This window comes from Grammomys surdaster, unplaced genomic scaffold (genome assembly GCF_004785775.1).
Source record: "Grammomys surdaster isolate TR1022 unplaced genomic scaffold, NIH_TR_1.0 136, whole genome shotgun sequence".
NCBI lineage: Eukaryota > Metazoa > Chordata > Mammalia > Rodentia > Muridae > Grammomys > Grammomys surdaster.
In genome coordinates this window covers 11164460-11189395 of record NW_021604594.1, presented here as the reverse complement: position 1 = coordinate 11189395, position 24936 = coordinate 11164460, and the positions used below count along the sequence as shown (strand labels likewise).

Here is a 24936-nt window from a genome sequence, read left to right as displayed (position 1 = left end):
AGTGTGTTTAACAAACTCAACGTTATTGTAAATTTAAACATTCTTTCAGTATTCCTCATAAAACTTCACAAAATTTAAAAAAAGAAAAAAAAAGTAAAAATATTTTCCAAGAACAAGCAGTGTGCAAAGATATACACAGATTTATTAAGAAAAGGAAAAGCTACAAATAAGTCTACTTTCAAATTAAACACTCTGAAAGCTACCGTAGCTTAGTAGTATAATCTGAGGACACAAACACTAATTTCCTAATTATTGAAAAGACAACATTTGTATTCCTACAGCTGAGAATCAACCAATACATGGAATGCACAGCTCAGGCATCATCATGAGCTCTCTGCAGAAGAGCTGAATGCAGAGCCCAGGGAACCCCAGAGACAACTCTGTCCCAGAGATTCCTTAGTTACCTGAGAAGCTTCTGCTTCTGTTTGGTGGTGAGTGACTTTAAGAACTCAACTTCAGGATCTTCTTCACCATCACTTGCGACATAGTCCTGAGTCCACAAAGACATCCAATTGTTAGATTTTTGACAAGTTAGTTATTAGATAGAAAAGAAAACACCTGTAGCTGAGAGTTTTGTGTTCGAGACATACCAGAGATAGCATGGTACTTGGACTGGGAAGTGTGGGGGGATTAGAATATTTAAACAGGTATGTTCTACCTGCGAAGGTGGGCTGCAAGGTTTACAACTGCTTTACAATTCTTGGGAACTATCAGGAAGTAAAAGGTGAATACTGACAGAAGCTTTACAGTAGGCTTCCGTTCTCTCTTCAACATTCGGACACTTACTGTCTAAACACAGCATCTTCAGTTTAATGGGATATCAAACTGAGAGCATCCTGAAGCATCTACCGCTCCATACTAACACTTGCCTAACATGCACACAGCACTGGGTGCCAGCCCGGCAGCACACACACAAATCTGAAGACCATGAAACTTAGATCAAAATATCAGTAACTTTAAACTTTATATTACAGTTATTTAGTATGAAATATACAATAAGACAGCCTTTAATACTCAAACGAGGGCCAGTGAGATGGCTCAGTATATAAGGGCACTTGCCAGCAAGCCTGATGACCATATAGTAGAGAGAACTGATTCCTCCAAGTTTTCCTCTTAATTTGCACTGATACACACACACACACAAACATACACACACACACACACACACACACACACACACAGAGCGTGCTCAAACAGGTACATACATGCACAGGCTCTTACAAGCACAAAATGCAGTAAGTTTAAAAACTCTTAGCTTTCTGAATTTGTGGAGTTTAATGAGTAAGGCTTTTTGTATAATGCTCAGGGAGCTGTTTATAGAGTTCTTTCTGTTGGCTCCATTTAATGCCATTTCAAGGGTGTGTTAGCAGGAAGGAACAAACAATCCTATCACCAGTTCAGTTAGACATTTTATCCACATAAACCCAAAGGAGCCATTTCATTTATTAAAATATAGGTTTATAAACAGTTTCTCATTTAGGTTAAAGTAATAAAGAAGCAAAATCAAAATACATTTAAAGCATTTTCTTTGCTCTCTCTTACTTTCCTATGGATATATGCATATTGGAAAGCATTAAGTAGCAATTCACAAGCAATCACATTTAGATTTCCAGACATTTTCAGCTTACTGATAAAAAGATCATTACCTGTGATGGATCGTTTGCGGTCAAGTTTCTCCCCAGTACATTTCGTTTCAGTGCAAACCCACTGTTTCTCATCTCCGCTATTAGCTCCGAGGGGTGCATCGACGGCCCTGTTCACAAAAATCACAGTTTGAATGTATCATTTATATCTCTCTACCTTTTTTGGACTCCACAGTAGGAATGCAGTTGAAGCTTTGTTAAGTAAAATCACAGCTAAATCAACTCAATAATCTTCTGCTGAGCAAATAATCAGATATGATTTTCTAAAACAGCAGTCTGGAGACTCAGAATAGAAAATAATTGCATTTTTCCTTATGTGCATGGAGATGCTCGGCTTATGTAACTCCGTCATATTGAAATGTCCACTTAGAAGTTTTTAGTATAAAATTGAAAGAAAATAATGAAAAACTACAATTGAACTTTTACTGGTTATTCTCAGTAAGAATTTAAAAAAAATCAAGTATCAATACTGGACACACACACTCATGCACTCAGTTGTTAATTACATTTGTATATGTATGTGGACTTGAAGCTTTCAGTGACTAGGGTTGGTGACAAACATATCAGGCTAGCTCTCAATGTGCATATTTTATATTTTCTGCAGGCTGCTGTTTTCACTTGTGAAAGAATATCCCAAGCTGGAAATTGAGCTGCTTTTTGGCCTCATAATATGCACTAATGAAGTATTTTTAGAAATTTAAAGATCGGCTCCCTTTCCAAAGACATGGGACTTAGGGCAGGAGAGACTCTTTCCTCCCTACCTATATATTCTCATCTCATTTTGCTTCCCAAGCAGGTCACAAACTAGGTGACAGCACATGGCCTCTGATGACACATCTCTGATGTAACTATAATGTGGTGGGAGAGAGCTGCAGCCAGCAAACATTTCACAGAAGATGGGGAAAAACAAAACACCCGGAAACAGATTCTGAGTTTGTGGATCAAATCGTTTCCTCTTTCTCTCATGGCTTGGTCTTCTGCCACTTATTTCAGTGTTCAGCTACATGCTACTCCGAAAAGCACAAGTTAGCATGGTTCAAGTCTCGACACTCGTCAGCAGCAGTTTTGCTGAGAAAAGTTTAGGCACAGAGTAATCCCTTCCTGTAACAGGCCTCCTGTTCCTTTAAGATGACCAAGAACTAACTGTAGACCTGCTGCTCTATGTTCCAGGGATGAAGCACAGAATGCTGGGGGGTGGGGAATCGCCCATGACTGGTGTATGGGAGTTGGAACTAATTTCTATACATGGTTGTACTTAATTTGCTTGCTAGCATTAATAAAACCTTAAATAAAACTTGAATTTTAAGTATCAAATGCCTCTGAATGGCATAAAAGTACTCATACAACTAACAGCTTTAAATAAGAAACAAAATCCACTTTGGTTGTTTTTCAAGTTTCATCTATAGAACATAATTATACAAGGCATAAATGGGCCTTATTATTACAATTATATTTCCTTGTCAACAACTTTAATTGACATCAGACAAACTCAGAAAACACACATACTGGAGCTCAGGGCTAGAACACTTGCCCAGCCTCAACAGGATTCTGGGTTGAGTCCCCAGACAGGCACACAGACACACAGACACACACACACAGACACACAGACACACACACACAAAGGCAAACATGATAAGGATTAGGAGCCTGGTTCTTAGTGTTAAGGTGTTACTTTAAAATTTTAAATTAACTTCATTATAGGATGGATAGTTTTAGTATTTTAGAAACAATATCTTTACAGTAATTCTAACTACTTGAAAATGATTTTTCCTCTGTGACAGAAATAAGATTATGAAACAAACCTTCCTGTTTTGGCCTGCCCTCCCTTCCAAGCTGTAAGGCTGTTAAGAGCAGGCTCAGTCACTCACCTGACAAACTCCTCGCTACCAACAGCTCCTACCTGCTTTCAACTATCTTATGATATTCTTCAAAATTATAAAAAGTGCTTAGAAGAATTTATTTAGATTATTTATAGGTGTGTGTACAGGTGTGGAGGTCAGAAGACAACTTGTGAGAACTGGTTCTCTCCTTCCACCACGTGGGTTCTGGGAAAAAAGCTCAGGCCATCAGCTTTAGTGGCATCTGGATGGTGCCAGTCATTTCTGTACCAGGAACGGAACCAGGTTTGCTAATCAACCACTCTGCACTGTGCATAGCCTGCCAGCCCAGAGCCAAGTGTTCTTCCCATAGTTTTGTACTTAAATCTATCATCAAAAGCTTGAGGTTTAAAGTTCTTGGTTTAGAAGATGTGACAAGGCAGGTTTAATTAAGATATATTTAGCAAGACATTTTTATACTTTCCATGTCACTGTGACAGAGGCTATGTAGAATTATGCTGACAAAAGTAACTCTAGCTTTGAAAAGTCAAAACAGACACAGTAAGCATGTATGCATGTGCGTGTATATATGAGACATATAAACCTATGTTTGTGTACAGAGGGTTCTCTCCCTTGACCACTCTGGATCGGGTCTCAACACTACAGCTCTGGATGCTGTGAAAACAGACACTGATAAAACAGACTGCTCAACAAGTATGTTCAAATACAGGCACTTGCAATAATGTCTGCACTGGTAGCACTCGCTTCTTTCCTTCCCCTCAACTTAACACATTAACTGGGTCCTTAGCAGCACCACTTCCATGAAGCAGAATCTTTTTCAGGAGAGGGGAGCAAAGTCATTGAGATGGAACTTTATGTAGCCCAGGCTGGCCTTGAACTTGCTGTGTAGCTCAGAATGACCTGGAACTCCTGTCCCCCTGGCTCTTACCTCCCAAGTTCTGGGATTACAGGGACCTGGATGTCTTTTTGTCCTTTCCTAAGGTGAGACTGACTGTGTACATCTAGGGAATCACTATTCTTCCCTTTACGACAAACAAGGGCATACAGGGACACTAGTTATAGTACAGTACTCAAGAGAGAGCTAGTTAGTGGAAATTATCAGAAACTATCTCATACTTACATCCAATTTCTTACTGTACCATAACAATTTTGCTTTTAAGAAAGCGTATAGAGGGGCTGGAGAGATGGCTCAGTCATTAAGAGTACTTGCTGCTTTGCAGAGAATGTGGGTCCCAGAATCCACACAGAGGCTTACAACAGGCTTTTAACAACAAAGCCGAGGGATCTGATATTCCCTTCTGGCCTCCATGGGAACCAGGCATGAACATGATACATATACAGATATGCAGGCACTCACATATGTACACTGGAAGAACATCTAGAAAGCTTATCAAGAGGTGTCTTTTTAAAAAGACTAAAATGGAAGCCAGGTATGATGGTGCACACCTTTAATCCCAGCAACTTGGGAGGCAGAAGCAGGTGGATCTCTGAGTTCAAGGCCAACCTACAGAGTGAGTTCCAAGGACAGCTAGAGATACAGAGAAATCTTATCTTAAAAAAAAGGGGGGGGGGAAGGAGGGTAAGGAGAGACCAAAAAGGAGACAACAACTGAATAAAAACAAGGTATAATGGCATATATCACAAAACTGTCATAATGAAACTCACTACTCTGCATGCTAACTTAAACAATAACAACTAAAAAAAGCAGGGACTGCAGCAGGAACATGTAGTGTAAGCCCTGGGAAAAGTGAACAAGGCTATTAATAACGTGTGTGGGTGATGTTTATTTATAAAGACGGGGATGTTCTATGTATGATTTTTCTAAAGGTTATGCAAGAACCAACTGTACTGAACTGTGTTAAGCAGTACCATCCTCAGGACTTCCCTGACACACTGCCAGTTCATCTTAGAGGAGGCTAGAGACATCAGGGCTCCTTACTGCCCTTACCCCAAAGTGCATGCTGAAGACAGCTATCAGTCTCTATTAAGACACAAGATGTAAAGGAAAATTAAATACTCATGTGGCTGAAAAATACAAGGCAAGGAAATAGACTATCCTTATTGTAGGCTAGTCAAAATTACTGTTTGTTAAAAACAACCTCGCCTTACAGAACCAGTATCAAGATCTCGGACATATTTGATTGTATCTTTACTATTTATGTTTTCAACTTAATTTACATGTAAAGTGGTGATACAATAAAGCTAATTCATATGCTGAAGGGAGCATCAGACTCCTCTGTGTGTGAGACCATGAAGCATCAGAACTTGCTATTCACTTTAATTACAGGAATACAAATGCTCTGGTTATCTGTGAGCCTCAAAAACAATACATTGAGGGCTGTTAGTACAGTCTTGCTTGGCACATATGAAGACTGTGGTCTGATCCCTAGCAACCCATAAACTAGACATGGTGGTGTATGCCTGTAATACCATCATTTGGGATACTGAAGCCAACAGGTCAATTAAGGTCACCCATGGCTATACAATGGCTACACATGAGCCAGCCTGGGTAATACGTCTCAAAAAACCAGAGGGGGAGGGGGGGAGAATATGCATGAAGTTCAAGAACAAGTAAAACAGAATTAGAAGTTAGTGCTATGGGAGGAAGCCAACTGGAAAGGGCAGCCAGGCATGTTCTAGGGTGAAAGCAATAGTCTCTTGTCTTGAGGATGTAGTTAGCAGGTGCACACATCTGCTAAACTCAACTCTGACATTCAAGAGCAGTGCCTTTTAAGTTTAGACAGTTGTAAGAGGCTGGGTGTGGAGGTGCACGCTTTAATACTAGCACTTGGGAGAGAGAGGTAGGCAGATCTCTGTGAGCTAGAGGCCACCTTGGTCTATACAGCAAGTTCTAGGTCACCCAGGACTATACAGTGAGACCCTGCTCAGAAAACATAACAGTACATTTAGTCAAGAGTGATTATGGAGTGGTGATACTAAAGACTCCAAACTGTATCTATACATTAAATATCTTCTATAAGGGGAGTGTTGAATGGAGAATTTGAACTTCAGACACAACATAGAAAATGATTTTTAAGATCTGTCTTACTATGACTTTAAGACAGTCCTGTTTTTATCTTCAAGCTTGTAATATTTTTGAGAAAATTAGTTCATAGGAAAAGTACAACTTCCTATTATAAAATATATTTAGAAGATATGGATGATAACCCTTGATGTTTTGAATGGTTAGTGAAATTTCCCATTCACACACTTGCTAAATAAACTTTTACCTGCTAAACATGTACACTGAAAAAGGCAATGGGGACAGAAAAATGTTAAGATACAGTCCCTATTTCAGAAAAAAAAAAATATTTTCTAGGATAAAACTAAAAACTCGGGATCATTTTCAAACTTCCGAGGTTTAGGAAAGGGTAAAAGCAGGGCATTTCTAGTGGAACATAATGGAGGTTCACAGTCTTCACCAAGTTTGATTTGAGCAGAAGAATTAGTATTTACAAGATAAACTAAATTTCATTCTTTTACCTGGATAACCACAAACTCATTTCCCTCACTTGACAGTGGTGGATGGGATGAATTAGAGGTTTATAGAAATGAACTTACGGGGCCGGGAGACAGCTCAGTCCGTAAAGTGCTCGCAGGCAAGCAAGAGGACGTGAGTACTCCAGTACTCCAGTACTCAGGTAAAAAGCTGAGGCGTGGTGCAACATGTCTGTAATCCCAGCACCAGGAGGGAGACAAAAGGATCTGTGGGGCTCAACCCATGTGTGTACATGCACACACACAGAGACTTATGATTGTGATCTGAGATTCATAACATCCTTTGAGATTATGAGTTATATCCTCCATTAGTATCAGACATGCCTTTAACAAAAAGCAGAACATTTATTGATAGAAATAAGACTATAATTAATTTGCCGGCATCAGTAGACTTTTAAAAAATCACTTTAAAAAAAATTAGTTTAGGGGCTAGAGGGCTGGCTCAGAGGTTAAGCACATTTGCTCATGCAGAGGACCTAGGTTTGGTTTCCAACACATGTTGGCTTTCAACCACCTTTAAACTCCAGTACCCAGGGGATCCAACACCATTATTCAACACCTCTGCAGGCACCAGGCACACATGAGGTGCACAGGTATACATGCAGGCAAAATACTCATAAAATAAGACAAATCTAAATAAAAAGAAACTATACAATGGAAAAAACAACATGCCAACGGAGAATGCTGAGCACATACAAGCCTTGGGTCTAATCTTCAGTATGGGAAGGAGAGGGAGAGGGAAGGAGATGGGAAAAGAGGCTGATTTAAAGTGTTGAAAGAGCTGGAGAGATGGCTCAGCGGTTAAGAGCACTGGCTGCTCTTCCAGAGGTCCTGAGTTCGATTCCCAGCAACCACATGGTGGCTCACAACCATCTGTAATGGGATCTGATGCACTCTTCTGGTGTGTCTGAAGACATCGACAGTATACTCATATAAATAAAAAATAAATAAATCTTTAAAAAAAAAAAAGGCCTAAAGTGTTGAAAGAAAAAGCTAACAACAAAGAATTCAACCAACAAGACCACACCTCCTAATCCTTCTTAAGCAGTGCTACTCCCTGTGACTAAGCATTCAAGTATATAAGCCTATGGGGGCCATTCTATTCAATCTACCACAGCAAGGACAGTTATTAAGGGTTAAGAGTGCCATTATAATGGCAAAGGAACAATTCTCCAAGAAGATCGGACAATTTGAAGTGTGTATATACCTAATGGCAGAGTGTCAATAAATGTGAGGGAAAACTAATACACGTTTTGGTTTTTATTTTTTAGAAATAGGCAAAGCCACTAACTATTATGTTCGGAGGCTTTGACATCCTTCTACCAGTTGATGGATCCAGCAGGCAGAAAATCAGCAAGTAACAGTGAATTGATCCATGTAGCAGACCTAGCTGACACGTATAGGTTTTATCCAATAAGAGAGAGAGATGCGCTTTTCTCACATCAATCTATGGTATTCACCAAAAATAAATATTCTGGGCCACACAGCTGAACAAACGAAAAGGAATGGAAACTGTACAAGGCCTACTCCAAGATCACAAAATTTAAGCTATAAATCTGTAATAGAACCACAGAACAATATTTGGAGGTAAAGAAACACACTTCTAAACAACACATAGCAAGGAGGTGTCAAGAGAGAGTAAAAAGTATTTTGAATTAAGGAAAATAAAAACATAACAGCTGTCTACTAAGAAAATTTGGCTGGCTTTCATCTCCAGTTGGAGAAAGCGTCTCCATATTTGAAATTTATCAACTATACAAAAATAGATACCTGAGCTGGTGAGATGGATTCAGTGTTGGAACTCTTGGCATGTAAGCTTGATACTCTGAAGTTGACCAGTGGGACCCACATTTAAGGTGAAAGAAGAGATGCAACTCCACAAATAATAGCTTAAGAAAACAAATCAGTCAACCACAGCTGATAGGACAGTTTATGTTACTAAGGTGAGCCAAGATAGCTCAGGTTAAGAAGTGGCTAAGGATGGTGGCAGGATATGTCAGAAAGACAAATCACACGATCAGCTTTAGCCTGGTGGTCACAGAGCTGTGGGAAGGATGGGGAGGAGGCTGGAGACTGAGTCCAATCATGGTACATGATCTAATCTATAAAACTGAACTCCCAGAAGTTTAGGTGAGCGTCCCAAGTCAATCCCATGTGTAGCACATCATGCTTTCTCAGTACACAGGAGGGGGCCTTTCTGTAGGAAGCACAGCACAAGTTTTGTGCTTGTTATTAAGCTTCGTCCTATATGGCTTTTCGGTTCAGTGGATCCTTTCTGCTATAACCTAACAGTCCTAAGAAGAGTGCTTCCTCAGTTCTTTGAGTCCGTAATCCTGGGCTGCCATAGAGGGATTCCCGACTGGCAGTGGTTTGGGTGAGTAGTCTGGGAACTTCCAAACCTGAAGTTCAATGATGATATACTTAGCTAGTACATGTTAAGGCCATGGTTAGATCTGCAGCATTTCAGAAAAGCCCAATCCAAAATCAAATGCTTTGCCTTAAAGAACAACAAATTAAACTCAGTAAGAAATAAAACTGAGAACAGGAAAATAGGAGAGGAAAATTCACCACACTGCAATCTACTTTCTGGAAAGACCACTAAAACTGGAATAGCCCTAACTAGGCTAGGCAAGAAAAGAGAGGAGACTCGATGACTAATGACAGGAAAGAATGAAGGGACATCACTACACATTCCAGGTGTATTACAGAAGTAATAAAGGGACATGATAAAGAAGTCTGTGTTATGGAGTTTTAAAAATGAATCAAATGCCTTAGAAGACAAAAATCTAAGAGCACTCATACAGGGGCTAGAGAGATGGCTCAGAGGTTGAGAGCACTGTCTGCTCTTCCAGAGGTCCCGAGTTCAATTCCCAGCAACTACATGGTAGCTTACAACCATCTATAATGAGATCTGGTGCCCTCTTCTGACATGTAGATATATATGCAAGCAGAACACTGTGTATATAATAAATAAATAAATAAACAAATCTTAAAAAAGAACACTCATACAATTAAAGAAATTTGATAAATATAATGACCTTTGAAGATAAAAAGCTTCAGACTCAAATCTATGTACTAGCTATATCTATCAAACATCTAAAGGAGAATATAAAAGAATAAAAACAAATAAAAAATGGCAGGCCAGTATTTCTCATGAACACAAATATATAAATCCTTAATGATGTATTAGCAAATGATTCCAACAACTTATACCATAACCAAGTGGTGTTTAATCCAGGTACGTAGCTGTGGTGTATGCGCCTGTAGCTGGGTGTGCTGTATGCACCTGTAGCCCCAGCACTTGGGAGCCAAAGCAAGAGAATCTAAAGATTGAGGTTGGTCAGAACTGCCCAGTGAGCTCTGAATCTAATCTGTTAAAAAAACCAAATGTATACAGTTAAGTCAATTAATGTAACTCACCAGTCATATTATCAGGCTAAAATGGAAAATACATATGATCATATAGTCCATTAACAAAAATAACAAAGTTGAACATTTCTTTTTTTTCTTTTTTTCAAAGATTTATTTATTTATTTATTTATGTGACTACACTGCCACTCTCTTCAGACACACCAGAGGAGGGCATCGGATCCCAATACAGATGGTTATGATGGGGTTGTTGGGAATTGAACTCAGGACCTCTGGAAGAGCTGTCAGTGCTCTTAACCACTGAGCCATCTCCCCAGCTCAAAGCTGAACATTTCTAAATGGTGCATTTTACTGATCATAATGCTAAAAGCCATGAACTAGCATTACCAGAGCTTTAGGACTGGCTCGATTACTTTCGGAACTGGTAAAGAGCTAAACTAAATGGTGGGTATGATGGGTGGCTAAGAAGCAGGCTGAAGCAGGCTGGCATTAGTCCCTTAGAGTGTCTCAGCCCTTCTACACAGTAGCTGCACAGGGCTAACATCTGCATCCTGAAGACAGAAGGCCAAAAGTCAAACAAGCAAGGATATACAAAATCTTACCTAGGAAAAGGAAGCATTAAAGAACTAGAATTTCATTCTTTTATTTCATGAAGACAACCTGACGTACTGCTTTACAGTTAACTACACACAAATGTGTTTCTTGGTGGGCTAGACAGTTTATTCTAGACCATTCATACTCTATCTCATCAAAGAGTGGACTATCCCCAAAACAGGTAAATCTACAGACACAAACGAGAGCTGTACAGGGAATCTCTTACAAGCATTGCCTGTCAATAAAAAAGCTGGTGGCCAATGACCTGAGGTAGGAAACAGGAGATGGGACACTGGCAGGAAGAGAGAGGATTCTGGGAAATAGTGAGCGAATAAAAGGAGACTCAGAGAGAAAAGACTCAAGAGAAATGGACCACAGAGATGGACATAAACCAACAACAGGTAGATGAACTCAGAGACGCTGAGAGAAGCAGGCCGGGACTAAAGAGAAGCAACTAACTACAATGTGGTCAGGGAAAGAGCTAAAGTTTGTGGCCTAGGCGTTTAATAATAAATAATCAGTCTCAGAGTTGTCATTTTGGAGCAAGACTGGGAAGGAAAAACAAAATTTACAAATTATTTTAACAGAGACCATTGGCTGCCTTCCCTGGGAACTAAAGGGTGAACAAAAGCTAAGGGTAAGTTTTTGGCGTACTGAAAATGTCCTAAAATTGACTGCTGTAGATAAAAAACTCTGCAAATGTATTAAAAGCCATAGAACTGAATTGTTCATTTGAAATTATAGCTCAATAAAGATGATGAAAAGCCACTCTACTTTTTCAAAAGAAGTTTAATTGTAATACAAACTAAAAGTTAAGAGTCAATAGTAAGAATAAAGGTGTCAGGGGTAGGGCTACAGCTTCACTGGGGGAGTGTTTCCCAGCATGCATGAAGGCCTGAGTTTGATCCCAGTACTGTATGCACTAGGTGGGATGGCTCTCACCTGTAATCCCAGCACTCAGAAGGCAGAGGCAGAAGGATCAGAGCTCAAAGTAACTCTTGGCTACATATCAGGTAAAGCCAGACTTGGGCCACATGACACATTGTTAGAAAAAAAAAAAAAGCTACTCACTATAGAATAGGCATAGAGGGCTAGTCATTTAGTTATACTATACAAAAGATGCTTTCTAAGACACCATTCATTCACTGCTGAAGCTTACAAGTTTTGGAGGTAATTTTGATGTGTCTGGAGTGGATGGAAACTTACAAACTTAAGATGATCTTATCAGCAGAAAAGATATTCTAAACCAGCTTAGCCCAAAGAAGCATTTTGATTGCCTAATTTAACTCTGTAAAGGAGAAGTAAATCTTATAGCTGGTCTCTGTAAACCTCACAGCTGGAATAGTCTAACAGCACCTTGCAGTTTCCAGTGATCAAAGTAAGTTACTTTATATACTATACTAAGAATTTCATAATAGAAATAATGTAACACCAGGGGGTGCGGTTATCATGAAATAATTACACTCCTGGGAGATTACAGGCACAAGGCTGTACCCCAGGGGTGTGATTATCCCATGATAACCACATCCACTGAAATTGCCTTATTGCAAAAATAATCTCTATTCACTGGCGGGACATTATTCAATAGGTGATTTTTTTTTTTTTAAATGGAAAGACGTTTTTAGCTTGAATCAGCAAGTAGATTAGGAAATTGGTCAGTTTATTTTTTACTGCATTCAAATTTAGAACACACAGGCATTGTTTGTCTTCCTATTTGATATAGCAGTGTTTTGATTCTGTTTTTGAGGAGCCTTTAAGAGTTCCTGTTAGCTTTCATTAAGTGCTAGCATTAAACTCAGGTCAGACTTTGAAGGCATTGTTGTTAATGGAGCAATGTGATTTAAAATACCCAATCCCTTATGTATAATTTTTAATTCTTTTACAAAAATATTCATTAAAAAATGTGAAGTGTGATTTATTTTCTCTGTTGGAAAAAATACGGGGCAAAGTGTCTTAGGCAATTCTATCAGTCAAATAATAGCAATGTTAACATTTGATCTATTTTCTTCCAACACTTTTTTTTTTTTTTTTTTTTTTTTTTTGTTTTTGTTTTTTTGAGACAGGGTTTCTCTGTGTAGTCCTGGCTGTCCTGGAACTCACTCTGTAGACCAGGCTAGCCTCGAACTCTCCAACTCAGAAATCCGCCTGCCTCTGCCTCCCAAGTGCTGGGATTAAAGGCGTGCGCCACCACCGCCCGGCTCCAACACTTTTTCTAATTATGCATTTCACTTCAAGCCTACCTGAAGAAGAAAAACAAGTTTAACTACTGCTTAATTAAGTAATTAATTACAAGTGCTGTGATGCTAGGACTCAGAGCCAGGGCCTCATACACTGTAGGCAAGGCCTCTACCACTGAACTCTGGTCTTAATATAGTATAATCTGTCTTTTTATCTGACCAAATGTTGTAAACAATATTCATATTATTAAGAAATGGATTTTTGTATGATCTTTGTACCATCATTTATTTATCTAGAAAGGGTCTCACTGTATATCCCTGGCTGGCCTTGAACTTGCAGAGATCTGATCACCTTTCCCTCCTAAGTGTTGACATCAAAGTGTACACCAGCGAGCCAAGTTTTTTCCTATCATTTTAATTGTTGCACAGTACAGTAAGCCATGGTAATAATGCTCACACTTATTCACTTAATAGCTTGTTATTACATATTTAGGCATTTTTGCTCTGTGCTATACAAAATCTTTAGTGACATATCCATGATTATTTCCTTAGGATAAAAATGGATGACTTTTATGAATTCTGCAATTTAAGCAAACAGAAGTGAATACCATCATGTTGAATCTCAATTGTTCTTACAAGTGGTTTAAGTAAATGGTTCTCAACCTTGACACGCATCAGGTACAGATCAGGACCTTCTTTCAGAGTCTCACTATGCAGCTCAAACGTTCTGCCTCAGCTTCTCAGGAACTGGCACTAACCAGGTCATCCTGGCCCCACTGGGAACTTGCATTAGTTCATGTCATTGTAGCACAGACGGCAAACATTCTGCTCTATTTTTCTCTTCACTTAATCAGAGTTAGTGCCTTCAGACATTCTTAGTGTACATGCTACACAGAACCGAAGTCTCTATGTATTTATTTGTATTTATTCTTGTACTTTCATCTTGTCAACTTAAAAGGAAAAACTGCAAATGGAAATTTCCCTAACATCATATTTCTATAAAGACTGAGGCAAGAATTAGTTCAGTCGGTTAGCTATTTCTGATTATGAACACAGCCTTTACAACACACTAGTAACTGAGCTCTCTTTAGCTATTCCTATAATTTTGAAAGTAAGCTTAATATGGGAATATAAAAGAAAACGTTAGTGTTCTCAAGACCATCACATGACACTCAATGCTGAGAGGCCCACATTTTAAGCTTCTTTTCCAATTTTAATTAATCACACATTTAATATAAAATAAAAATCACCTGTAACCTTACCAAATTAACATATTGACTATTTTCACTCTGTATTTCACTGTATTTTTCTCTGTATTTTCACTCAGTCCTAACAGACATGCATGTGGCTTTATATTAGACTCATAGTCCAGATTCAATCGGTGCCCCTTAGCTCACCCAACATACCTACAGTTCTTCTTCCCTATTTCCCTAGTATTAGATTATGTGACAAGTGAAAATGAGAAACGCTGAAAGTACAGCCCCCTTCCAAAAGCTATTTCAGTATATCTTTCATTTTCCTCCAAACTTCTCCCCTTCCCACAGAACACAGATACACTATGCCGAGCCGTCAATTCTCGTGCAACAGCTTTCCCATATCCAGAGCACAAGCCTCTCGAGACACTGAGGCCTTCCCTCTGCGCGTCTCATTTAGGCACAGTCTCTGATGGCACTTGGAAGCTAAAACAAAAATATTTAGAAATTCATCTGCGTGTGCATGTGCACATGTGCCTAAGTGTGGTCTCTTCTCGGGTACCGTGTTACACACAGTGACAGTGGAGGCCAGAAGACTGGATTCCCACGGACAGGCGATTGTGAGCCACTACCCGGGTGCTGGGAACTCATCCCATGTCTTGAACTGCTGAGCCACTTCTCCAGCTCCAGGAAGTTAGTATTTAGACAAAATATCTAAGTGCTTCCTTAGCCCAGTGGTTCTCAGCCTTCCTAACGTGTCACCCTTTAATACATACAGTCCCTCACGTTGTGGTGACCCCCAACCACAAATTATTTTCACTGCTACTTCATAAATGTAATTTTGCTACTGCTATGAATCATAATGTAAATATCTGTGTTTTCCAATGGATCAGGTGACCTTGTAGAAGAGTCACCGCACCCCTCCCCCCCAACTGAGGAGTGCTGCTTTAGACTATTAGGTTAGGAAATACAGGCTGCAGCATGACTAGCCAATCTACTTTTTGTGAGAGCCATTTACACCTGATTCTAATCATCTAAAGTGACCCAAGTTAACTGCTTTGTGCTTACGTTTTATGTTTGGTCTTCTGTACTTTGTCAGGCTTACCCTACACAAGGCTGCCCTTGGCTAATAGTCTTTCTCTCATAGGAAAATTCAGAGAATCAGGTCTGCTCCTGGCTAGACTGAAAAGTTGGAGCTATTGTCTGTATTCTCATGTGACATGTTAAAAGTGTTCATCAGAATGCACGGGTAGAACATGTATCTTCTGTAAGTTAAAACACAAAATTTACTGGCTTATGTGTACAATGATAAATACACAGTTAAGCAAACAAACTATAATCTTAAAAAAATTAATTTTCAAAAGCAAGCACGGTAGTTCAGCCTGTAATCTTAGCACTGAGGCAGGAGGACTGCCACAAGTTTGAGGTCACTCTGGGCTACACTTACATGTCAAAACTACCTCAATACTGCCCATCACATCAGTAATTAAAATTAAAGTGGGGCACGTGTTCTACCAGGGAGCTACAAGACCTTCCCTGCACATATGTTAGATAAATGTTTACTTTATGAACTCCTCACTGATAACGTTTGGGTTGCTTCTATTCTTTAACGACAAAACTTGTGTTTTGCCCACTGAGACAGCTCCCTGGCTCTATTTTTAAAGTACTTTTTTTATCTACACTTTCAAATAGCCTTTAGAAAGCCTGTTTTTCAAAGTGTTTATTTTACCACTACTCCAATACTGGATATATAACGCTTTTAAAATATAGACGAGAACAAAGAAGGTGAAAAGTAGTTTTTTAGCTGCTTTAAAAATGATGGAAATCTGGGGCTGGAGAGATGGCTCAGTGGTTAAGAGCACTGACTGCACTTCCAGAGGTCCTGAGTTCAAATCCCAGCAACCACATGGTGGCTCACAACCATCTGTAATGAGATCTGATGCCCTCTTCTGGTGTGTCTGAAGACAGCTACAGTGTATTCATATATAATAAATAAATAAATTAAAAAAAAGATGGAAATCAGAGATAGACCTTATTTTTAACATCAGGAGCTAAAAGTCATGTAAGTAATGTAACCTGTTTTATGCTACAGAGGTGAGTAGGTTATTTCCACTATGATCTATTTTGTGTTGGGCTTTGATGAAATACTAAGAAGGTACTGAGGAGTTTAAATGAAAACTTTTCAGTTAGCTCTCTGTCCTAGTTGCAGATAAGGACACAAGCTCTTAGCTACTGCTATAGCACTCTGCATGCTGCCATGCTCCTCGCCATGGTGGGCATAGATTCTAACCTCTGAAATGGTAAGGCCCACATAGAGTGTTTCTTCTGTAAGTTTCCTTGGTAATGGGAATTACCCATTCAAAGCAATAGAAAAGTAGCTAAGACACTAGTCTTCCTACCACAAGAGAGAAGTAGAGACAGGAGACTGCCTGGAAGCTTACAGACTAGCAAGCCTGGAGTACGCAGCATCCAACAACAAAGATATCTTGTCTTAATGTGGAGGACGAGGCCGGATGACAGCAGAGGGTGTCATGTACATCCAGACCTCCATTCCTCCTGGAAGCCACATATTTGCATTCATATACACAAATGTGTACACATGTACGCACATACACACACATGCACATACACACACATGCACACATGTGTGTGCCCACGCCCACACATACCACTTTCAAGGCCGTACTTGGCCACATAGTGCATTTGGGGCCAGCTTGGCTTTTATGATACCTTGCTTAAAAAAAACAAAAAAAAAAACACCACAACAAAAGAATAAAGTTCACACAGACACTTAGCTAGAAAAACTAAACTCTATTCTAGAGCACTTCAAATTCAACCCAATGAAGAATTTCCCACTTACCATCCTTTTGCAGTGGGCAGGGAGGACAGAGTGGCGTGCTGGGGACTGAACCCAAGACTTCATACACACTTGACACACAAAACCCTCTACTGCTGAGTTATACTACTGGCTCTGGTCATCCTATTTGGGGAGTGTAAACTCAACTCAAGAGCAACAAGAAAGTTCAGGTAAATTAAAATGTTATTTTTTTCTCTCCTTGTCTGACAAAATTCTAAAACAAATAATTTGTGTCTAATGCCTACCTGAGCCGTCAGTAGGAACTGAACTCGCATTGATCCCAGAAAGACCAAACAAGGGGCACTCTCGGTCTGTGTTCACATGGCCCCACTTGTGACATTTAATACACCTGACATTTCGAACCTGAGAAATAATAAACATTATTTTGAGTCTCAAATACCAATAGCCTAGCATTCCACTTAGGTCCCCCCACCCCACTGATGGCCCCCCACTCCACTTAGATCCCCCCACCCCACTTGTCTTCCTTTTCACTTTGAAGACAGGGCTTCATTATGTAGCCCTAACTGGTCTAGAACTTGCTTTGTACATTAGGTTGGCCTTGAACTCACGGAGATCCATCGCTTATGCTTCCAGAGCATTGGGATTAAAACATGTACCATATTTGGCTAAATTACTTTAACAAAAGATCCCCAGGGAAAGCAATTCTATAATTATGGTAGGTAATTCGATTTAAATACTAAAATCCTGTATTATAAATTTTGTCTAAAGTCTAAGCTGACTCCTATCTGTGTTTCCTACAATGTCATTTAAGATGAAATGGTAAAAACATCACAAAGAGAGTTACATCATGGTTTAATTTTACATTCCCTAATTTTTAATACATTCACTTAAATATTCTTCCTCCCTCCCTTGTAACAGTGCCTTCTTTTACATGGGTAGCTCAGGCTGCCTTTGTTACACAGGGTAGCCCAGGCTGCCTCTGTTACACAGGGTAGCTCAGGCTGCCTCTGTTACACTGGGTAGCCCAGGCTGCCTCTGTTACACTGGGTAGCCCAGGTTGAGTTTTCCATCTCGCCTGGCCTGTGCCTTTTCCACGTTGGGAACGCAGGCCTGTGCCACCCACCCAGCTACATTTCCATTCTTTATTTTCCATCCTGCTCCAAACTGAAGTCAGGTCCTCATAACACAATGTGAAAGTGTTTTTTCATTGAGCTGCTATCTCTATCCCTGACATTTCCCATTTCTAAGGCAGTGGTTAGCAAATTTATCCTGTAAAGTCAAAATGGTATTTTAAGCTGTTTATGTTTGTGTCTGTTTGCAACCTCTCCACTCTGCTGTTGTAACACATGTAGCAGGAAAGTTGCCGCAGACAGCGCACATATGACTAAGGTACGGGTTCTCATGGGGGTCAGCCCAGAGGGGCAGGTGACTGTTTCTAAGTCAGTGATACTTGTAGCATCTTTTCTTGACCTTGAGTTAGTTCTCTAAATTACTTGAAAACTGTAGTGACCACACCATTATCCCTTCACTAGAGAACTTGACCCTCATCTTCCATGTGCCTATCACACTTCACGTTTTCTCCTCAGTCCTGTCACTTGACATAAATATAAACCACAAAGTTCTTTTGGAGCTTCACCACTGTGATGCTGATCCTGGCGGGCAACCTCACTACATAAGGAATCAACTAAACCCCACACTGCTGGACACTCCTGTGAGGGGTTTTCTTGATCAGATCATTAGCCCTGGGCCACAGCTCCTGGTGACAGTCCACATAAGAATTCAAAGAAGGAAGTCTTGAGCTTGCCTGCTGGCACTCTTTCTCTCACTGGCAAGTTCAAGTCCCCTATCCCGCTGCTGCTTGTATTAAAGCCAACTTCCTCAAGATTCCAACACAGACTACAGAAAGACTAGCAGCTCTCCAGGAATTCTCCAGGACTGCAGACTAGGACTGCAGAGACATAGCCTCCTGGACCAAACAGCTATCCTGAGATAGCCATCGCCTGACTATGAATCACATACTCTAAGCTAGCATAATAAGTCCCTAATATATGTGTGTGTGCATTTTTTTCATCTTATTAGTTTTGTTCTTTAGAGAACTCTAATACAAACATTTTCTGGAAAATAATGTAAAGATATATGTACTAAATAAAAATTATTCTTAGCCGGGCAGTGGTGGCGCACGCCCTTAATCCCAGCACTTGGGAGGCAAAGGCAGGTGAACTTCTGAGTTTGAGGCCAGCCTGGTCTTCAGAGTTTCAGGACAGCCAAGGCTACATAGAGAAACCCTGACTCGAAAAACCAAAACCAAAAAAACAAAAAAACATTATTCTTAAAGAAGAAATTTGTTACTTGCCTGAATACCAAAGGGCTGGTCTCTGATGTTCATGTCATCTTTGGCATATCTGTCAAGTATAAAACAAATATGTGACTATAATATTAAGAACAATTGAACAAATTCAATGACAGTTAACCTGAAAAAAGGTTATAGCTTTTAAAACATTATGAAATATATTATTACAATAAAATATAAAAGCAGCATCGATTTTTAAGCGTCTGTATAGTCTGGTAATGTACAGTTTTAAAGAATGAACAAGTACATAAATCCAGGCTTGAATGAAGCGCACTGTCTACTGTCTGTAGGATGTAAGTCTTTACAACTCCCTTTCACATTGGTCTCCTGCCCTGGAGACTGAACCTTAACAAGCAGGAGGCAAGATGGACCGCAGACACCATAGGCTTTCCCCGTAGCAGAGCAGCCTTACTTTTCCCTCGGAGCGCCTTTCTGCCATTCGAACTTGTACTCGGTCTCTCCTTCCGTCTCTTCTTTCTACAGCAGTCATTAAAAAAAAGAAAAAAAAATCTGTCAATTGTCCATAAAATCACAATCAACTATAAATCAATTCAAACAGAGGAAAGTACTTTACCTCTTTGTTTTCTTGATTGCATATTCAAAGCACAGGGGGGAAGCAGGACAAGTTAGAAATGTCAGCAGAAAAGTCTACTGCTTAACACAGAAGGACATAACAACACTGAAATATCGTTCAGAATAGGCATGTTAATTCCTAATTTTTAAGCCTTTATGTTTTCACTGGCAGTGAATACTTTCCATTTGAAAATGTATTTTAATAAGGACTACAGATATGTTTACATTCTGGAAGGGCTGAAGGTACCTCTGTCAGCATTGAGCATTTCCTCTCAAAGTGCATAAGCTGCTACATTAGAAACTGTGTTTATTTTACTTTGCTCATGATAACATTATCAGAGAGCAACAGCAATGGAAAATACAAATAAACTTTTAAAATACTGTCTCTTCTTCTAAATCTTTACAGGTAATCACATCAAAGCTCAAAGGAAATGAGGCAGGTACCTTTTTTAACTCCTGGTGGGGCCTCGTACATGAAATTCAGGCCATTCTTTACACGCTCATCTCCCATAAGCAATCTGAATGAAAGAACGACACAAGTTTAAGTTGAGAAGAATACGACAGCGCACTATCCCTTGGAAGGAACCCTGGAGAAACTAAGACAAGCCTTGAATAGTGCTAACTAGAAACTTGCTGTCAGTCTGAGGCTTCCTCCCTCCCTCCAGCTCTCTCAGTAAGAAAGTAAAAGGATGATATGGCTACTCTAACAGGATTTTCTTTAAAACTGTGACCTGTTGCTGAAACTGTTAGTTTTGAAATCCTGTATGCTATCAGATATTTTGGTGCCACAATCTTTAATTTAAAAAAAAAAAAACTTAGTTTTTTTCTTTCTGGCTTTTTGAGACACGGTTTCTCTGTATAGCTCTGGCTGTTTGGGAACTCCAGTTGCAGACCAGGCTGGTCTCAAACTCACAGAGATCTACCTGCTTCTGCTGAGATTAAAGGTGCACACCACCATGGTCAGCTATTTTAGTATTTAATTGTGGGGTGTGTGGGTGTGGGTATGTGTGTGCATGCCAGAAGCTAAGGCAGGATGCTTTTTTCAACTATTCACCTTATTTTTAAGTAATCGTATGTGATGTGTAGAAGCATGTCTGCATGCATGTGAAGGTCAAAGGACAGATTTGTGGGCTGGTGAGATAGCTCAGCGGTTAAGAGCACTGACTGCTCTTCCAGAGGTCATGAGTTCAAATCCCAACAACCACAGGGTGGCTCACAATCATCCATAATGAGATCTGATGCCCTCTTATGGGTGTCTGAAGACAGCTACAGTGTACTTACATATAATAAATAAATAAAAACCTTTGGGCTAGAGCCAGAGGGGCTGGAGCTAGAAGGAGAAGGGCAGAGGGAGAGGGGGAAGGACAGATTTGTGCGAACAGTTCTCTGCTTTTACCTTTATATGGGTCTTAGAGATCGAACCTGCCTTTACCCATCTGGCCAGCCCGCCATCTTACTTTTTAGACACGATCTCTCAGTAACCTTGGCGTTCACACTTATTGGACTAGAACAGTTAACCAGCAAGCCCTAGGGATCTTCCTGTCTCTCCTGCTAGAGAATTGGGATCAAAGGCACCTACTACACAAACTGTCTTTTTATGTGGGGGATAGGAATCCGAACTCAGGCCCTCATGCCTGCATGACAAACACTTTACAGACTGAGCTAACAAACACTAAACAAACTTAAAAATTTAGGTGTATTTTAAATATCTATGAATTTTGTCTTAACACCATTCAACATTTTTTAAATCAAGTACATGAAAACATTAGTTTCACTAGACATCGAGAAATACAAATCAAAATTGCAAGCTACCACTTCATACTGGTCAGCATGGTTACTAATGTATGAGCCGAGCTACAACTCAGTTGGGAGGGCGCTGGTCTGGCCCACGGAACCTGTGTTTGTTTCCCAGTACCCACATACCCCAGGTGTAGTAGAACACCCAGCACTTGGAAGTTCAAGGCAGGAGAATCTAGAGTTCTAGGTCATCCTTGGCTACGTAGGAGCTCAAACCCAGTTTAGGCTATGTGAAACCCCGTTTTAAGAAAATAACAATGACAATAAATAAAAATAAGAAAAAAGAGAAAACTGCAAAATTACAAACGCCAAGCAAGTAGGAAAACAAAACGTTCCGCATTAATAGTCAGAAATGTATTTATAGAGCAGTTACTATGGAAAACTTTGATGGCTCCTTAAAAAGCTAGACCAATAGAGATGCAGCAGTTCTGCTCCTAAGCACGTAAGACAAGCAACTGAGACAGCACTGAGCAGATACTTCTATGTCAGTGTTAACAGTATGACTCAATTATCCAGAAACTGATGAATGTCTCATGTTTCAAATGTAAATGTTCCAAAGATAAGTGTTGCTTCAGAGTACAGTCTAGAGAAACAAAATACCTCCACTCAATTAATTAACGAGGAATAAACACAATGAAAGTAGCTAAAAGGTAGGAACTAGCCCGGATCAAGCCGGTGGACTCTGGCCATGATGGACAGGTCAAAGATTCCTGGCTTCTCCTCTAAGTGTCCTGAACATCCCTTTATTTCAGTCATTAGAGAGCAAGCTTCACAGTCAGTCTCGGTAGGTAACATGCAGTGCTCATCGTCTCTGAAAGCCCTGCCTCGTGTAGGGTTTGCTCACAGGCTGGAAGAGTGGGATGAAGCTGGACTTTATGTGAAGAATGGGTCAAGTTGGAAAGGTGACAGTGTGTAATTAGGGGAGTGAAGCTGACTCCATAACTGATTATTCTAAAACTAATGGGGTGGTCACAGGATGACAGGCAACACCAACTTACCTGTTATCATACGACTCCTGCTCTTTAAGGTACTGTTGCATTAATTCTTCTTGCTTCTTCTTATCATATGATATTTTCTGTTCCGCCATCCATACCTATATTAGTGAAACAAAATATCATCTAACAATTGGATTCAAATTAAGTAATAACAGTGTGCGTGTGTGTGCAAGTATGTGAGTGTGGAATCCAGGGTTTCAAACAAACTCTTCAGTCACTCTCCTCTTTATTTACTGAGGTAGGGTCTCTCGCTGGACCAAGAGGTCAACAATTCTACTAGTCCAGTTACCAGCTTGCACAAAGAACTCCTGTCTTCTTCTCATGAAGGCTAGGATTACCAAGGGATTCTGGGGATCCAAACTCTGATCCTTACACATGTGAAACAAGTACTTTAGCCACTAGCTATTTTGACAGCCCTCCAGCCCACTTATCTCCTATAATGAAGCACACCTAATACACTGAAATGAGAAGATGCTGACAGCACTTAGAAGAGAACCCGGCTATCTTTGACCTGTGCGTTGTGGTTAGAGTTCACTGGCTTCTTCCAGGATGGCACCTGCCCTGTAGCGGTTTTCACTGTGTTTAGCTGGGTGTGTTGGCTCATGTCCTTAATCCCAGAATTCAAGAGGCTGAGGTAGGACTACTAAGTATTCCAGACCAGCCAGAGCTACACAGCGAGACCTCAACCAAAACAGAAAAATTACCATGTATCTCAAGCTTTAGATAAGTCTCTCGACTGTTCACAAACTTATATTCCACTAACCAAATTAAGAATAAGACACAGTTCCATCGTCAAAGTGCTCATAATGATTCTTCTGCAATATTATAAACAATTTTTATGATTTAGGAGAAATGAAGTTGAGTGCAGTGGCTTCCACCTGTAATCCCAGCATTCGGGAGGTGGAGTCAAAAGGATGAGGAGTTCAGGGCCATCCTCCCTAGACAGCAAGTTTGAAGCCAGCTTAGACTACAAGCAAAAAAAAAAAAAAAGAGGCTATGAAACATGTAAAGAAGTAGACTCGTGGGGATTAGGAATATGTACAAAATAAATAGAACAAGGATTTTGGGGTCAAGAAGTAAGGCTGAGATAGAAAGATGTGGCAAGATTTTTCCCCCCAAATTGTCTTAAAAACTCAAGTAACTATATCTGTAGATAACCAGTGTTAGCGTTTCTTGTTATGTTCTTCCACAGACATCATAATGTACATGTATGTTAATATATACATTCTTTAGATGCATGGTAACATACAGGACCCACAACTGGTTTAGAAACTAAAATCGTAATATATTCTCACAAGTTTGTGTACTTTTGAGTACTTTTCCTGATAAGTGCTAAGCCTTCATTTTGCGTTTCTAGCCTTTTCCCATACTATCTCATCTAATCTTCCTAAAAATTTTACAAACTAGGGTAACTGACACTGATAATTCTCAAATCAATAGGGTAGGAGGCTAATGATCATATCACTGACTATTTTGTGCAAGGCCTCAGGGCTACATGTGACTATACTGAACTAAAGAATACTGGTCTGAATCTAAAGCCCAGACACTCTCTGCCGCCGTTCTTTCGCGCGGTAATTCTCACCACGGCCCTTCTGTGTCCAGCAACCGGCTGACCTGTGATTATTTAAAAAGCTAAACTTGAACGCGGCCATCAGAAACCACACTCCTGGATGGAGACAGAAAGTAGGGGAGGATTTCTCTCAGAAGATCTCTGTTAAGCAGGAGTCTCGACCTAGAGGAGCAGAGTTCACGGGCCTTGGGGCTGTAGGAGACGGACCCTGACGGGCCGAAGACAGGTCTGTTGGGTTAGCATGGAGTAAAGATCGACCGCTCCAGACCACGTAGAGGATACGACCCTCTCAGGGAGCTCAGCACATCGCTGCCCTCTCCGGATCCCTTTACTCACCTTCTTGATGTTGGATTTGGACGCAGGATGAAAGTCCTTTTTACACATGAAATTGGCGAATGACTTCCCCATCTTGGAGTCTGAGACGGAGAAGCCAACCGCTAGGTCTGCTAAGAACGTAAACAAACTCCGGGAGCGTCACCGGAACTGTTAGGCGAGCATGGGAGAGAACTTCCGAGGTTGGG

General features: G+C 40.2%; 1 protein-coding gene across 1 annotated transcript in view; it reads right to left on the bottom strand.

Annotated features, from left to right (window-relative positions):
* Cir1 (corepressor interacting with RBPJ, 1) overlaps window positions 1-24927 on the bottom strand; it is a 28031-nt gene extending 3104 nt beyond the window's left edge. Inside the window, exons 1-9 of the mRNA XM_028763010.1 lie at window positions 24752-24927; window positions 22849-22943; window positions 20498-20571; window positions 20055-20065; window positions 19893-19957; window positions 19484-19532; window positions 17415-17532; window positions 1647-1753; window positions 405-490 (exon numbers count right to left, since the gene is read on the bottom strand). Of these exons, the coding sequence (XP_028618843.1) occupies window positions 405-490; window positions 1647-1753; window positions 17415-17532; window positions 19484-19532; window positions 19893-19957; window positions 20055-20065; window positions 20498-20571; window positions 22849-22943; window positions 24752-24823 (677 nt within the window). The 5' untranslated portion in view covers window positions 24824-24927. The remainder of the gene's footprint in view (window positions 1-404; window positions 491-1646; window positions 1754-17414; window positions 17533-19483; window positions 19533-19892; window positions 19958-20054; window positions 20066-20497; window positions 20572-22848; window positions 22944-24751) is intronic.
* Window positions 24928-24936: the final 9 nt, after the last annotated feature.